The sequence below is a fragment of the Gymnoscopelus braueri genome (assembly GCF_963280865.1).
Source record: "Gymnoscopelus braueri genome assembly, chromosome: 17".
Lineage (NCBI taxonomy): Eukaryota > Metazoa > Chordata > Actinopteri > Myctophiformes > Myctophidae > Gymnoscopelus > Gymnoscopelus braueri.
The window spans coordinates 42,396,442-42,414,865 of NC_137617.1; the positions used below are offsets into that span (position 1 = coordinate 42,396,442).

The following is an 18,424-nucleotide window of genomic DNA, read 5'->3' on the forward strand; positions in this document are numbered from 1 at the left end:
CCTTGTAGCAGCTAACTATGATCTGATCACTGTGCTCGTTGGCAGAAATACCGTACAACTTCTCCCCATGATATCATGTAGCCTAAAGCATATCCATCACCACCTAGAATATTGTCTTGACTCCTATTTCCTCATCAATTACTGATTGATCTAGAATATTCCATGACACTACCAACAGACGCCTATGTAATTCTGGACCTAATCTTATTTAAAAAAGGGAAAAAAAGAATCTTCTTGTAATGCATCCCATGCATGAGGCGGAATCTTATCAAAAGCAATGGTGTAAAGTAACTAAGTACTTAAGTAAAATGTTGGGGTATTTGTACTTTACTTCTTCTTCTACTACTAGATTATTATTACAAAACATACATTAACCCCTTCAGCCCTATTTAAACTTTGGCTATTTTAAAATAGCCGATCTACAAGCTCACAATGCGTCGCATTTTCAAAATATTTTTATATTTGAAAACTTGAAATGGGACCTTCTGCATAATGAGTACTTTCTACTTTTGCTACTTCAAGTACATTTTGTTACCAATACTTTTGTACTTTTACTCAAGTACATTTTGATTGCAGAACTTTCACTTGCAACAGAGTATATTTCTACATTGCAGTATTGATACTTTTGAGTACCTTTTTCCACCACTCATCAAAAGGGTGTCTGTGGCCTAATTAATATCAAATTAGTGGGTCCCTGACACACGCAAAAAAAAGGTTGAGAACCTCTATATACAACATATATACAACAGCATGCAATGCTTTTGTTTCTATTGCTGCATCCACCAAACTACATACAGCTGTATATAAGATAGTATCAGCACTCACATCAGAAAGTGAACATTTTGTGGATTTCAGTACTTTCCCCCCATGGGCTTGTTTGTCATTAACTGCAGTCTCACATAACAAGGCAAACAAAGGCAGTTTGTTCCACCTATTACTCTGTGAAGTCACCCAATAAACAATAGCTGGATCGGGATGCAGTTTACTGCAGATATATCTCTATAATTAGGAGGGCAACAAAACTTCCTATAAACACATAATCAGCGTCTTATTGTCAGTTGAGTATCTACAGGTTGACATCAACCGATTAAAATCAGTTCTGTGGCTTTTTCTATGGCGCAGCCATACGGTTATGTTTGTCTACAAAATACTGGCTGAAATTTCTTGGCAATAACAACATTTTACTTGTGTTTAATGTGATCTTGGGTCACATTCAATTCAATTTACATTCTGTCGATTGAGTCTTTGTGTTTGGTTGAGGCGAATTGGCGAATTTGTACCAGTTGCCGGTGGTGGAAAGTAACTGAGTGCATTTTCTGAAGTACTGAGATTTTGAAGATTTCTTTTTTACTCCCATTTTCAGTTCTTTTACTTCTATTCCACTTCATCTCAGAGGCAAATACTGTACTCCACAACAATTATTTGAAAACTTGAGTTACTAGTTACTCAAGTTTATTATTATTATTATTACAAAACATACCATCAACCACTTTAGCCCTATATACTTAAGCTATTTGAAAATAGCCGATCTACAAGCTCACTATGCGTCGCATCGCGACGCATTGTGAGCTTGTAGATCTTTTATTTTCAAAAGTTTTTCATACATTTTATAGGCTACATTTGAAATGTGAAATGGGACATTCTGCATAATGACTACTTTTACTTTTGATACTTTAGGTATATGTTGATGCCAATACTTTTGTACTTTTACTCAAGTAAATCTTGAATGCCTAACTTGTACTTGTAACAGACTATTTCTACAATAGGGTATTGATACTTTTACTTAAAGGGATAGTTCACCCCAAAAAATGCTTTTTTTCTATCGATTAGTAACCCTGTGGTACTTGAATTCATAAATATATATATTATTTATTTTATCGCATTCCTAAGCCAATAATTTGATGACCAGCGGACCGGTAGGCAGCAGTTCCATAGGAGACACAAAGGAGACTCTTTGTGTCTCCTACCGGAACCGCTGCCAGCCATCAAATTACTGGCTTAGGAATACGACAAAAACTAAATAAATATCGATGAATTCAAGTCTCCATGGGGTGACTAATCGATAGGAAAAAAGTCATTTTGGGGGTGAACTATCCCTAAACAAATTTGACTTGTTCCACCACTCCATTCAATTCAATTTACTTTCTGTCGTTTTGAGTCTTTGTGTTTTGTTGAGGCAAATTGGCAAATTTGTACCAGTTGCCCGCATCATGCTGTCATGGACAGACCTCTGTGATTTGCTTTGTCTTTGTTAACCCTTTAAGACCGGGAACGCATCTGTGTCATTTTTAGATTTCTTTGGCTATTCAAAAATAGCAGATCTACAAGCTTGTAGATCTGCTATTTTTGAAAAATCTTGAACATTTTGTGCAAATCTCTGAATATGTAGGTTTAAAGCAAACATTTTTTACTTCGATCTGCGCTTCTGGGGGGTCCCTGGAACAACATATTTTGAGATGGGGGTCCGCGGCCAAATACATATCATTTTGGGGGTCCTTGACATGGAAAAGTTGGAGCACCACTGATATAGCAACATACGTTTTAAAAAAAAAACTGTTTTGTAGAATATATATTCAAAGATTTGCACAAATTTCCACGATTTTATAAACAATAGCAGATCTACAGTACAAGCTCATAGTGCGGCACTCGGTGCCGCACTATGAGCTTGTATATCTGCTATTTTTGAATAGCCCAAAGAAATCTTAAAATGACACAGATGCGTTCCCGGTCTTAGTGGGTTATATTCTTTAGCCACACAGCTAATGGGTTTCCAAGCAAATAGAATAAAAAAAAAGGGACAGAAGGATGTAAACAAAACGATTATAAAGAATGGATATGTTTCATCCATTCCTCCAAGCCGGCAGAGTGAAATAGGATATCATAAGCCCCACTCCATTTAGCCTGCATCATCACTGTCACACAGAAACCTCTTATCTCCATGTTTAAATTCTATATTTTTTCCAACTGTTTACTGTACATAGGCCTATTGCTACTAGTGTTGATGATGTCTTGTATTATTGTATATTATTGTATGTCTTTAAATGTCTTGATGAATTGAATACACAGGACCACAATGGAAACAAGCTCTTATAGGACTTTTTTTTGTTATCCTTTTAGCATCATCGTATAATCGTACCACTGTACTATTTTCAAATTGTTATTTATAAAGTATTCAATCAATCAAAATCCATAAATTAACGTCCTACTTCATCATGCAAGAGTGTCACACAAAAGTCGTGAAAACACCAGATCTACAAGCTCACGTTGTGATTTTTAACTATTCTAACCTATTAAAACCGGGAAAGCATCTGTGTCATTTTAGGATTTTGCGTTTGCTATAAAAAAAATAGCAGATATACAAGCTCACAGCGCATCACTTCGTGCCACGCTGCGAGCTTGAACATCTGCAATTTTTTAAAACATTTTTGAAAGTGTGAGAACTACTGATTTAGAAGGCATTTTAGAATCAGCCACAGGTCTTAATGGGCTAACAAAAAAACAAAAAAAATGATGATGAAAAAGGAACTGTTTTGGACATACAAGGTTTCCACCCTACAGCAACTATGTGCCATCATGCTGCAGTGTACTGTAAGGTCATTTCAGGACACTGGAGTTTGGGCAGACCTAAATAAAGGAAAGACATATGCACTGTTATAGAATAATATGACTTAAAGATATAGTTTTATTTGTCAGTGCCATATTTATATATGGCATAAGGATGCACATAAGGATTATTATTATATATATTTTTATTTATTGACAAAATATAAACATTACAAATGACAAAACACCAGGACAAACAGCAGTTATCATTCTAGAAAAAATTGTATTTAAAAATTGGGAAAATAAAATAAAATAAGGAAAGAAAGGTTATTTACATCACACACTATCTGTCACGTGTAATGTCTGTGTGTGACGTAGCACGTTTCGCAACGACACAGTCACACATCCCATATCCCGGGAGGGCGGCCGGTCTGTCTGTGATTGGTCAGTCACATGACCAGCGTCATCGGTTACCATGACAACTGGGTTTGAGCCTATCACAGCTCGACCCGGCATGCCTCCGGACTATGGGACGTGACCCCGGTAGTGATCCAGTGAGGCGGTGAGGTGAGGTCGTGTTAATGGCGGCTCCCTGCATGTGAAGGACTTCATAACAACAGAGAACAACCTGAGGAATATGAGACAATATGTTCATAACGCCATGTAGCAGACTGTCGGGTAAATAGCAATAATAACCGTGATATTATGACATAGTTTTAAACGCGCTTTTCCCATTTGAAAGGCATTTCTAACGTTTTATAAGAGCCTTTAGAGCTAACATTAGCCTTGTAGCTAATTTAGCATATCAGCTGTCACTAGCTGGCTAGCTGTGTGGTGACCTTATGTCAACTAGACTTTAAATACACACTCCGTTATCTGTTCATGTTGGACACCGTGACAATAACATTAACAGATTACGGAGGGTGTATTTAAGGTGTAAAGGCGTTGAATAGAGTGTTGTAACGTTGTTTAACTAATGAAAGGACATTAACTGTTTCCCCAGTTTATAATGCATCATGTTGGTAATAATACATTCATTCAACAATAATGATGATGTTGATGATGATGATGATAATATAATTAATATAATATTCAAATGTTTCCACATGAAGCAGTAATGTTTGATGATGCATCACATTGGTAATAAATTCAAATAATGATAATAATAATTATAATATTAATAATGATGATGATGATAATAATGTTGATGATGATAATAATAGGACGTTATGAGAATGTTGCTGTTTAACATGCATCATCTTTAACCCATTGAGACCTGAAGCCGATTCTACGTGTCTCCTAAATCCCAACAGTTTTCTGAAAAACGTATGTTTCTATATCAGTGGTGCTCAATCTTTTTCATGTCAAGGACCCCCAAAATTATATGTATTTGGCGGCGGACCCCCATCAAAATATCTTGTTCCAGGGACCCCCAGAAGCAAAGATTTTAGTTAAAAATGTTCGCTTTAAAAATATATATATTCAAACATTTTCACGATTTTTCAAAAATAGCAGATCTACAAGCTCGTAGCGCGGCACTCGGTGCCGCGCTATGAGCTTGTATATCTGCTATTTTTGAATAGCCCAAAGTGTAAAATAAGGCTTTTAAGCTCAAATCTAAAAATGACACAGTTCCAGGTCTTAATGGGTTAAACTGCACGATTGACAAATGTTACATTAGTTGCCTATGTTATTATGTAGTTATTATCATGTTATTATGTGACTATGTAGTTCAATGTCACATAACAGTTCTGTGGTTTCTATGGCACACAGTTATGTTTGTCTACAAATACTGGCTGCATTTTCTTGGCAATAACAATATTTTACATGTATTTAATGTGACTACCGGTATTTCAAGTGCAATGAATGATAATTCGATTTGGTGACCACATTGGGGGTCGAGAACCACCGCTCTAGAGTGCTCACAATGAATGAATGAAGCGTTTTACCTTGTGCGTCTTCTTCTTGTTTTAGGTCTGGTTGGTACCAGCGTGAATCAGAAACTGGTCAGAAATGTCCTCCTTAGAAGTCAACAGAGCGCCCGTCGCCTCATCCAGCTTTATAACAGAGACCCGTCTAAATGGGTCACATACCAGCATCTGAACTTCCTCAAACGACAGGTAAGGTTCTACTGGTGTTTGTCAGACGTACCAGTGTTGCCAGATTTTTGCAAGAGAAACAAGTGGCCGTGTCTACGAAAACCAGCCCAAAAGAAGCGACTGTTACATTAAATAAAAAAATTATCGAATATTTTTCAAACATTGTAACAACACCAATCTGGGTCCCTGGCACAAACTATTTTGGGGGGATTCACGAACAAAATACATATTAATTTGGGGGTCCTTGACATGAAGATGTTTGAGAACCACTCGTTTAAACAACATTAGGAAGCAAGCCCAAATAACCAAGCACACTTTAGGAACAAGCCCCAAAAAAAAACGCAACCAGCAACTAGGCTATACCAATATTTTCTATAGACCCAGCGGCTCTACAGAAAAAACAAGCACAAAGTCGCTTATAATAAGCGGACTTGGCAACACTGTTCAGTACAGTATGCTGCTGGAGGACACTTGAACGATTTACAAAATAAACATGCAGTTCTTTTCAGTATGTTGTGCTTTGCGTTTCTTTGCGACAGAGCAGTCTTTGTCTCAGTCCTCAGGACCTGGCATACCTTTATTGCTGCTGTCTCATTCCCCCCTATTGTAAGAGTCTCTGTTTAGTTTACACACGCGGCCGTGTTGCCAAATATGCGACAGCATCATGCAATTTGATGACAGATGACATCATCATCACAGTGATTGGACAGGGACAGCTGAAGCACCGCACAATGTTGTTGTTTCATAATGTGAAATGTTGTGGTATTCTACTACTCTGACACCAAAATGTGGAATGCCCTGACACCATCCATTGACCCATTTAGACCTGTTACACCTACAGTATACGCTGTTATACCTTTCAAGCTGGGAACCCCTCTGTGTCATTTTAGCTGTTGCTTGCCATATATCACTGTTGTCCAATCTCCACATTCCACCTTTTTTGTTTTTTTTTCCCCGTACATTTTAAGCCCTACTAAGGATGGCCAAATGGAGACATTTTCTTTACCGGTTACCGTTAGGCCTTACCAATTAATTGATCATTAACCGTTGAGGAAATGTGTTCCCAAAAAAAGCGATATTTACCCCCAAAAAATACACTGTTTTCCCCCCCGCATAATATAATGCGCTATTTACACATTCAAAATAATGTACCTTGCATGCACTGGTGCTGTGGTTAAAGTGCCTGACTAGCCGACCTGCTGCAGCGATAACCTGATGCAAAGACAGGCTAAATCCATCGCTGATTGCCAATTGCAGTGGACGTGCAAAACCCGGAACTGAGTCGCAGTTCACCCGTTCGGGGCGATTAGCAGCCTCAACGTTGGCTGCGTTGTCGTGAACACATGCAGACTTTTTTTTATGTTTGGTCGTGCTCGGGTGTTGTTGCGCTCTGAAAATAGCCGATCTACAAGCTCACAATGCGTCGCAGCGTCGATGCGGTGGAGTCCACAAGACAGTAGGAGAGATAACAGGCAAACGTTGATCAAACAATTCTTTAATTAAGTAATGCAGATGTTTAACAATAATTTAACTCTTGAGAGATCTGTCTCGACGTTTTCCTTTTCAGTATGTCACGAAAAGCAACAACGAGCTTCACCAGCGAGCCATCCCCAAACACTCGTCGCTCGTCATGACCATCGTGGACGAGCGGGATGACATCGTCGTCAGGCAGGTGCAGCACGTACCGACCATCGATCCTACGGTCGCCGCAGACCTCGAGCCACACCCACATCCAGAGGAGGTCACCTCCACCACCACCGACATAGCGGTGACCCAGCCTGCTACGTCATCATCGGTGGAGAGCGCGTTACAGGCCACGCCTGCTGCTGCTGTGTCCGAGGCGGTGGAGGCGGGTGCCCGGGTGCTGGAGGCTCCCCATGTGGTCGTGGAGACAGAAGAAGCCCGCCAGGCCCGTCTGGACAGACAGTGGAAGCAGCTGAAGGTGGAGCTGACGGATCTGCCAGACGTGTACGCCAGACTGGCCAAGATCAAACTCACAGGTATAGAGCATGTTATTATCGTTGCTGACGGGCACAAACCTCTTATCTCCATATTTTTTACTTTTTTGTGTTTTTTTACGTCACACAAAAGCATCAAAGGTAGCAGATCTGCAAGCTCGAAGGCGGCGCAAAGCGACACGTTTTGAGCTTGTAGATCTGCTACTTTGGCTATTTTTGAATTTGAATCTTGACAAGTAACGTTTTTTTTTGGACATATGATATACAGAGAGTAGGAAGTTCAGATCAGTGGTTCTCAAAAAATGTTCGTGCCAAGGACCCCCAAATTGATATGTATTTGTCCGCAGACCCCCATCTGAAGATGGAAGAGAAGATTTATGTTTAAAAAAATATTTTAGATATTTTTCCAATTTTCTAAAATAGCAGAGGTAGAAGCTCGCAGCGAGGCACAGAGTGACGTGCTGTGGGCTTGTAGATCTGCCAATTTTTTATGGATAAAGTGGTTGAAATGATTGTGTGATGCTACTGTATATTAACCACTTTTTCCCCGGACCCCACTTTGAGAACCACTGGTGGTTTAGATGATGGGAGGGAATTTAATATGTGAAATATTAGACGCATATGTAGTATATTAAAGAACATGACATGGTAGATTGTTCTAAATAATACTTGTGGTTAGATCACCTCGCCTTTCCTTTCATAATGGCACTAATGGGACAATATGATGTGACAGCGCTTGACAAAGTATACAATAGATAATTACATTCTCCAGGTTCAATAACAATATGGATTTGTTTGTTCGATACTAATTCTATAACTGCATATTTCTTATGTTCTTTTCTTTCGAGGGTGAAAGCTAATTTCATTATATGACAGGATGGGGAATAAGGCAAAGAATGGGACGATGTTTGCCTGCCCTGCTTTGTAAATGAATAGACCACACTAGAGACTGTCTCGTGATAAATATCCTCAAATCAACAGAAACTAGAATCATGTTACATACCAGCTCGGTTGCCTTTGTGGTTAGAGTGTCCACCCTCTGAGACTGGGAGGTCGGGGTTCGATCCCCGGCTGGGTCATAAAGTCATAAAGACTTAAAAAAAAGTGACCCAATGCCTCTTGCTTGGCACTCGGCATCAAGTTTTGGATTGGTTGGACGCTAGTATCCCTGTGACATACTAGCGTCATGTCCAGGGGATGTACTTGTACATCAAGCTGCCTCCCACTTAGGGATGGCCAAATGGAGACATTTTATTAATCGGTTACCGTTAGGCCTTACCGATTAATTAATCGATAACCGTTAAGATTTTATTTTATTTTTTCTCTTTTTTTTAAAGGGCCAAAATACATTTTATTTCAAAGGGCCAAGTCTACACAGTTTGTTTTGTGACTCCAGCAGAGTTTCTAGTGTCTCTATCTCTCTCTGGAAGAGGTTGCACATGAACTCTGCAGCCGCACTGAGGCGCTCCAACACTAACAATACCAACACAAAGACGAGGAAGAAGAAGAATAAAGTGGAAGTTACGTGTGGTTGCAGGTGTAGATTTGGCCAAAAAACAATTTAAAAACATTTTTGGCCCCAAAACAAAATATATATTTTTAACGATTAATCGTTAGTCGTTAGTATTAATCGGTGGCCGATTTCTTAACGGTTAACGGTTAACGGTTACCGGTTGGCCATCCCTACTCACACTACAGAAACAGGAGATAGGCTTCTGCCCTATAGAGCGTCGCAGTTCCCGCCCACTTCCTGTTTTTTTTGGTGCCGGAAGAAAAAACTCAATGCATTTTTCCATTGACATTTCCAAAAATATTTATATCTATTAATTTAAGCCTCGAATCAAGCCATCATGAGAGGACATGAATCATGACCATAAAACGTTTTTTTCTGTGATTTTTTTTTGTTGAAAACGGCAAAACAAAGGGTATTTATTAAATATAGTATATCATATAATTAAATATAAAATACAAAAAAATCACAGAAAAAAACTTTTTATGGTCATGATTCATGTCCTCTCATGATGGCTTGATTCGAGGCTTAAATTAATAGATATAAATATTTTTGGAAATGTCAATGGAAAAATGCATTGAGTTTTTTCTTCCGGCACCAAAAAAAACAGGAAGTGGGCGGGAACTGCGACGCTCTATATGGGCCACATGGCTCGGCAAGGCTACTACTTAGAACCCTGAGTTTCAGAAAACTGTTAGTTTAGAAGACATTTGTAGAAGGTCTTAACACATCCACCGCCAAGGGCTAATCTCATAATGTACTCACCAGTGCCAAGGTTTTATTGTTGTTTTTTGTTTTTTTCAGGTCGCCATAGGCCCCGTTAAAATCCTTTAGATTGCCCGATCCAATGTTTGTAAACAACGGGCACATGTCCTGGTGTCTACTCGTCGAGACCGCGTGTCAAACGGAGCCGCCATGTTTGAGTTCTGATCGTTTAAGTTAACATGGGAAATGCGAGGATGAAAAACTACATGTCCTGTACAGCTTTTACAGGGGTTTATGTGTACGACTTAGAATGGAGACAGACGGGAAACAAAAAACGTGATCGCACTTCCGGTCCGATCGGGTGGTGTTACACTGAAAATGGTCCCCCTAGAAAATTAAAAAAAAAAAAAAAATCGAAAAAAAGGAAAAAGCACCACAGCCCGTAGGCTACGGGATTGGCGCTTAACCGTTGGATTTAACGGCCCGTAGAACTACGGGCCCGGCGGTAAATGTGTTAATGGGTTAATTTGAAATATATATTTGCTTCTTAAAATAGCCATGTCTGCCTTTTATAACTGTTGTTATGGGGTTCCAGCTTTGGTGGTTGCGACTGCAGCGGCGGGCTATGCGATGGCGCCGGTGCCCTTTGACCCCGCCATCTTCTTCATAACTACTCTGGGAACAGGCCTGGCCTCTTGCACCGCCAACTCCATCAACCAGGTGAGTCACCCACCAACCAGCCATCTCACACCCAATGAACGTCATGTGTTTATGTCTGTGTCTCTGTCTCTGTTAATGATCACATGTGTTTTATAGTGATGTGTGTGTTTGTGTGTGTGTGTGTGTGTGTGAGAGAGTGAGAGTGTGTTACAGGTAGAGTCTGTTTTATATGCATCTGTTCCTTTGCACACCGCACCCACTTATACTGTAGGGATGTGTGTGTGAGTGCGTTACCAGTAGAGTCTTTATATAATGTATTCTATGCATCTGTTCCTTTGCACACCACACCCACTTATACTGTAGCACAGGGGCGTTTTTTTAGAGCAGGATTTGATCAAACCTGGTCTCTTGTCACCTATTTATGATGGCTTAGATATTATCTGTGCACGATGTCATCATGATGTCTTGGAATAAGAAAGTTCTCAGTTCAATTCCCGGTTCGTCTTGGCAGCAAAGAGTCCTTGAGCAATACATTTAACCATGTAACTTAACACGTTTTTTGTTTTATCGAGTGCTTGGATAGCACAGTTGAGAATGACAGGAAACGGGGGGAGAGAGTGACAGGGAGTGACACACATCAAAGGGCGTCGGGCTCGGGAATCGAACCCGCAACTCGCCGTCAGACTGCATCAGAGCCTATGGGGGTTTGCGCCCTAACCACTAGGCCAGTGGAGGAGCCCCAAGTTCCCACTTCTACTCAGTACTGTATAGGTCTCTTTATGGTTTGCACATTATGGCTCTTTTCAACAACAAGATCTAAGCGACGTGCTGTGTGTGTGCCGTGTAGCGTCTTTGACAGGTTCTTGATTTGTTTCCATTACACTACGGCTCTGTTTCAGTCAGATAAGGTTCTCAGTCAGAACCTAATTTGGGCCTTTTGCTCAGGAGGCATTATACTAACCTGAGTTCTGGGAACCCATGGGAGCAGCAAGCAGTAGTACTGTTGTTCTGGATTGTTCATTTTTGCCAAAATCATGCGGGTTGCATTCACTCAATCCTAAAGCTTTATTTGAAAGAATATTTATGAATAGCACATTCTGTGGAAATGTTTCTTTTTAAATGTTAATTTTACATTGCATCACAAGAGGAATAACATAGGTAGCAATCTTTTTTTAGGGCGGTGAAACCGCCCCTATTAGTGAGGTTTGGAAATTTGTACAATTATCTTGGGCAGTGAAACCGCCCCTATAAGTGAGGTTTGGAAATTTGTACAATTATCCTGCGCTGTGATTGGCCAATCACAATCTATTCAGGACTGTGATTGGCCAGTGTCACATGACACATGTGCATAGCTCTATATAAGAAACCATAACTTTAAAAAAAACATAAATTTGTTTTTTTAAAGTTATGGTTTCGTCCATCATAAAGAGTGTTTCAATAAATGTATTTATTTTTTGTACATGATTGGTTGACTCCATTCAGTATTGTGATTAGCTAGCAAGACACCGCCCACTTCACACAGGGTGTGATTTTTTTCTCTTTTGGCTTTTTCTGCCTTTTTTATTGATAGTATACATACTGTAGACAGGAAATGGGGAGAGAGAGACGGGGAGTGACACACAGAAAATGTCATCAGGATCGGGACTCAAACACACACTGTCAGGCATTGAGCCTAGGTGACCCCGGGCCATAGGTGGCAGTTTTTATGGCGTGGTGCCAAGAGGCGAGCTGTCTATATCAGTGGTTTGCAAACCTTTTTCGTGTCAAGGACCTACTCTCTCTATAGGTGCAGTCAGGAATGCATAAGCCAGCAGAACATTATCATTTGTTAGTTATTAGTGAGAATGAAAGACTCACTTCAATTAATCAAATTACATGAGTGGCCAAATTGTATCAACCGTTTAATGTCTATTGTTAACTTTTCATAACCTTTCACGTAACTTAAAAACCTCTGAGATCTAAGAGATCTAAGCTGTGGGTTTTATTGCATAATTTCTTGTTAATTTGTAATGGAGATTGTAAAGAAGACATGGTAATAATGAGGGCTTATCCAGGTAAATGTGCTACAGAAAAACAAACATTTCCTGGGGTTGTTCACTCAATGCTAGTCCCAGTGCTGCCGTTTGCATCATAATCCTGAAACGATGCAGCACGGTTAAATTGCTCGCTAATGTTCTCAAACAGATTTTCGTCCCGTGATTCAATAATAATCGTTAAAACAACACTGGCAAAGTTTAAATGGAGTTTAATCCACCATTTCAGTTCCAATAATGAGCCTTTAATACCCGTTTTATTTTTGACTCTTTTAAGTCCCTGTTTTACTTCGGGGAAGAAAAATGAGAGCTCTTTTCAATGCTGGCAGAGATAGCTTATTGGTTTTGTAATGCGTAATAGAGTTTCAGTGTGGCGCTGTGCAAACATGAACTCGCTTGTTGACAGACACACACGCATCCACAGTTGTCCCACCGCCGTGCTTCTTCGTGTTGTTCTTTGAAAATACTGTAGAAGCCCCCCCCCCCCCACCCCCACCCGTTTGACCTGAGAGTCACATTCCTCTTTCGCTGCGCATCTCAAAAATGCATTAAGAAGAAGACTGTAAATGCTGTTATTATTTCCCCCGCTGAAAGGTTTTTTTTCTCGCAACTATAAATAAAGAAGAGCCTAGTATGCGGCCCGGACACTTAAAATGCCAGGAATAATCAGGGCCTCCCTTCTTGTTGCCCGGTGTTGACGTTGTGCATCGGAATGCCCTCCGTGACTTAAGAATATTAGTTTTAACCCATTGAGACCTGCAACGCATCTGTGTCACTTTAGAATTCTTTGGCTATTCAAAAATAGCAGATATACAAGCTCATAGCGCGGCACCGAGTGCCGCGCTACGAGCTTGTAGATCTGCTATTTTTGAAAAATCTTGAATTTTTTTTTTTTAGATTTTTTTTCAAAAAACTGTTAGGATTTAGATTTTTTTAAAGAATCGCCTCAGGTCTTAATGGGTTAATGGGTGACTTCTCCCTCAGACCCCGGATTGAACTCCACTTAGCAAGTGTCCTTGGCCCTGTAATTTGGCAAAGGGCCCTGATTACACCGCAGGTTCCTGCCCCCCAGGCCAACAACAAGCAGCACCTCCCCCCCCGCCCCCCCCCCCACCTCCTCCGGCTAACCCTCGACGACAGCCAAGTTCTCTAAGAACCCGCCTCCCTCGTTTCGCAAACTGGAGCCGGAGCGCTCACAACAAGGTCAAAACCCAAACCTAGCAATTTGTCCCGGCAATCATCTTCTTGAGGCCTGACCTAAATGTTCAAGTCAACGTAGTTATTTTCCTCTTTTATGTGTCATGTCAAGGGGGTTGTTGAGGGTGACGTCTCTGGATATGAATGTGCAAATGTTTGCCTTTTATTGCAGGCTTTTGAATAGCGTCAATCAATCCCATCCTCTGGGCTGTACGGGCTGTACGAGCGCATTGTCTCGTGAGTGACACGGAGCCCGTGTGCTGTGCTTTCTGTACCCTCTTGTGTACTTCTACCTTTACACCCCGTAACAGGTGTGTAAATATCCTACAGGAATGAAAGAAATGCCCTCCTCCTCCTCCTCCTTTTCTTCCCCCCAGACGTTGGGAGGAGAAGGAGGAGGAGGAGGATGGCCTCCCGACAACACCCGATCTCAAGGAGTTCACGGTGTTGAGCGATGTGAGAGGCAGGCAGCCACAGCACACACACACACACACACACACATACCACCGGGTGTCCCCTTTTCTTTATATCTTGTGGGCCCACCCTCAAATCACTTCTGTCAGTCTTCATTTTCTCCCTCCTCCTCCTCGGCTGCAGCAGCCCTGGGGCTAGGATACGATCTGTTGTGGCCCCCATCTTTCATTCAGGGGAAGGTCATTTTCCTTTCAACGTCTCCCTTCTGGTCCCCCAGTTGTGAGTTCTCCACCCCCAACCCCACCCACCCCCCCAACCCTCCCCTTCAAGCAAGCTCTGGTTTTTTAAAGCCCAGGGCTTTAGTGAAGGTGATGTTCAGAGGGAGGCCGGGGTCAAAACTATAAACTGTTGCAAATTATTCTTGGTTTTGTTTTCACCTGCTGGGGGTTACCAGATGAGTGGGGAGTTACACTTAGAGGCCTTTGAATTAAATGCACTTATTTAGTTATATTTTCTCCAGGCAGTTTCTTTTTTGCTTTATTCAGACCGGAAACAGGGGACGGACGGGGACATTAACCTGCAACACAGCCAGGTCCCCATCTGGAACTGAATCAGGGAGGCTGTGGCCACGTGGTCGACGCACCAACCGGTCAACCGTGCACCAGGGACATCATGATTTGATCTTATCATCATGGGTCACGATTTCATAAGATCGCTATCTTTCGATATGTTCATGGCGATTTTTATACATATAGCTTTTTTGTTTACTGCCATTTAAAAAGTTGCAGTCTATTTAAAAATAGATATTTACTGTAAGCCTGTTTGACTTGATCAACATAAATTGAAGTGGCTTCTTTTGTACGTCTTTGATGTAGATCATTTCAATATTTGAACAACAAACGTATAGTTTTGTGCTGTCTGTAGCGCTGTAAAACTGAAGTTCATGTACTGTAGATTTGACCATAAGAATTGCGATCCCTGGCGCCGTCAATGAATTGATACAGATCGTGACCGTGACAAAAATAATTGCGATTTTATGCTGAATCGATTTTCTTCCCCCACCCCTAAGGCGTGCCCCCCCCACCGCGCCTTTGAGCCCCTCATTGTATCCTCCTACATAGCGTGGCAAACCCTTCCATATGGCACCCAGGTAAACTTGAAACGGACCATAAAAAAGTAGTTCAAAGAGTTTTGCTGCTCACTGGGTTGACCATGTGTGATCCGATTGGTTAAGAACAGGGGCTTTGGGTGCGGTCACTTTTTTGAAACGGCGATGTTGTTTGATCTGATTGGTTTAGAAGAGCGAGCGGGGCTTTGGGTGCGGTCACACACTTTTGAACCGGTAATGTCGGACATTTAAGGAGTCAGAGAGGGATGAGGTAGTATTACAGTGAAGAAGGACAAATGGGCATGCTGTTTATTTGCGTTTGAAGAGCTCTTTTCTTTTGAAGTCTTAATGGGGAGGAACATTACAGGTCAGTGGTGCACTCGGGGCTCACATTAGTCCTGTAAAAAGATGTACAAAAGCAAAGAGGCCTGGCCTCAAATGTCAGCGTTGATAAGCCCAGGGTAAAAGCCATGTGCTAATGACCTCCGGTGCAGGATTCCTGGGGTACCGAAAAACAAAGTATTTTGCTTTTCAACCTCTTGGGTGCTATTCAATTCAATACAATTTTATTAAAGTGTCAAATCACAACAAGTTGTCTCAAGACAACTTGTTGTGCTATATACTTTGTTGTGCGACAAATAGCGAAAATAGCAGATCTACAAGCTTACAACGTGTCGCACGTCGAGGCGTTGTAGATCAGCTATTTTCACAAATGTATAGGGATGCACAGGCTAATCAGTCGTAGAAACCACAGTATTGTTGCCTTGTTGACCGCCATCAGTGTATCGGCAAATAAGATGACATTCATCGATGCCAGTGGCTGATAAATCTATATGTATATGAAAGAATTTGTGCTCATTAAAAGGTAGTGTGATGAAGGGCTGAAAGGGCTGAAAATACATATTTTTAATACACCTTTTTTTTTAATAATGAACATGTATTTGTTTCCCTGGCACAAAAGGTGGAATGAATAACGCCAAAACCCCCAAATACTAACAAACACTAACACTAGTAGCCAAATTATTATTCAAAACATCTGCACCAGCCCAGAATTAATACATTCCTATACTAATTCTGAACCTTTTGATAAACTTGGAAATGAGTCTCGACGACACTGACTGCGGACGGAATCTGCTGCAAGTGTTGTTGGAATGCCTCTCACATGTTTCCCATAAGTAAATACACACACAGTGAACTGCAAAGAACACCCTGTCAATGACTATTACATCAACATTTCTTTGGTATACGGAGAGGGTCCCTGTGTTTATTAGACCTTTTTTCTTTTTTTGCGAAAGCAAAGCAAAGCCTGAGATTCATCAATGCTCGGCACTGCTGGCTTTTAAGGACAGGATCCCCCTGGAGGCCACGGTCGTTTGCCTTTCTTGTGGCCAGCCAGTTTTGCCATGTGGAGCCAAGTCTTCACTCCACACCAGTCGGATACATTCTGCTTCTCATGTCCTGTGGGGCCTCGCTTTTGCGTCCCCTCGTACCGCTGACTGATCTGTGTGCATGTCGTCATAGTCTTAACCCATTGTGACCGGGAACGCATCTGTGTCATTTTTTTGTTGTTGATTTGAACCACTTTAACCATTATTCTATACTTACTGGTTGCTATACTGGCTATTCACTATACTGGCTATTCACTATACTGGCTATTAAAAAATAGCAGATCTACAAGCTCATAGCGCGGCACGAAGTGACGCGCTATGAGCTTGTAGATCTGCTATTTTTGAAAAATCTTGAAAATGTGTGCACATCTTTTAATATATATATGGCCGGGAGAATTTTTATTTTATTTTTTTTAACCACTTTAACCATTATTTTATACTTTGGCTATTCAAAAATAGCAGCTATACAAGCTTGTATATCTGCTATTTTTTTGAAAAGTCGTGAAAATGTGTGCAAATCTTTTAATATATATATATATATTTTATAGCAAACATTTCTAACGCCAATATCTGCTTCTGGGGGTACCTGGAACAAAATATTTTGAGATGGGGGTCGGTGGCCAAATACATATAGCGTTTGGGGTCCTTGACGTGAAAAAGTTTTGAGAACCACTGATAAAGCAAGCAACGTACGTTTTTCAGTAAACTGTGAGGATTTAGAAGACCTTTGTAGAATCGGAACCTCAGGTCTTAATGGGTTAATTGGAAAGGCGGGGGGGATTAAAAGTTGCTTCGATGAAAAGAGCCACCTGGCGTTTTAAGCGATCTTTGATATCGGGGGAAAAAACATAACTTGGTAGCAGACAGTGAGTGGTAGTGAGTGAGTGGGCAGAATATAGAGCTTTGTTTTTTAAAGACAGGAAATGGGGAGAGAGATGGGGAGTGACACGCAGCAAAGGTCGTCAGGATTGGGAATCGAACCCGCGACACCCTGTCAGGCTGCATCAGCAGTCTGCTACCCTAGCCGCCCGGGGCCTGAATATAGAGCTATTTAACACTTATTTTAACATTTTCACTTACGCCCCCTTAAAGCGTATTTGTTTGTTGTCTGCAATGACTATGCTGGTGTGATTTATTTTTGAAGTTACTAGACAGTTATAAGTATTCTCAACAATGCCACCGTGTACCTCCATTTGTCCCATTTGCCCTCTTATAGACCTATACCCCACGCACGCACGCACGCACGCACGCACGCACACACACGCACGCACACACCCTTATCTTGCCTGTCATGTCTTTTGTCCGTCTAAGAGAGACACGCCCTTACCTGTGTGTAATAGATCTCAACACCTTTGGTCGTCCGTTGAGCTTTCATAACGCTGAAAAGAGCTTAGAAAAACTCAACTTTTTTAGATGGTGTGCCAGTCCTCCCCTCTTTCATCTAGAAGAAGAAGAAGAAGTGATGCTACGGACCGGTATCGGTGTGGTGGTGGTTTGGGGGCGTTCAAAGCAGGGGGGGGGGGACGGGACTTTCTTTTAAAGTGAATAAATCAAACAAAAAGCTTGACAAACAAATCAAAGCGGGGGCCGATCCTAACCCGAGATCACTTCCTATGGATTCCGCGGGGTCCGCCCCTAATCCCTTAATGTTTGGCATCTGAAGAAGCACAGGAGTGTGTGTGCGAGCTATGTGACCACACACACTATTGCCAAATTACCTTGAGGGGGAAAAGGGAAAAATATGTCTAGAGGGAGAGAGAGAGAGAGAAATATAAATGCTTTGGCTGTGTGGGAAGTGGCAAGCAGACT

The 18,424-nt window shown here is 41.3% G+C and overlaps 1 protein-coding gene across 1 annotated transcript in view; it reads left to right on the plus strand.

Moving 5' to 3' along the window:
- Positions 1–4,110: 4,110 nt before the first annotated feature.
- The window catches only part of cox10 (cytochrome c oxidase assembly factor heme A:farnesyltransferase COX10), a 95,995-nt gene continuing 81,681 nt past the window's right edge, over positions 4,111–18,424 (plus strand). The window contains exons 1-4 of the mRNA XM_080454913.1: positions 4,111–4,221; positions 5,518–5,663; positions 7,210–7,642; positions 10,411–10,535. Coding sequence (XP_080311039.1) covers positions 4,191–4,221; positions 5,518–5,663; positions 7,210–7,642; positions 10,411–10,535 — 735 coding nt within the window. The 5' untranslated portion in view covers positions 4,111–4,190. The remainder of the gene's footprint in view (positions 4,222–5,517; positions 5,664–7,209; positions 7,643–10,410; positions 10,536–18,424) is intronic.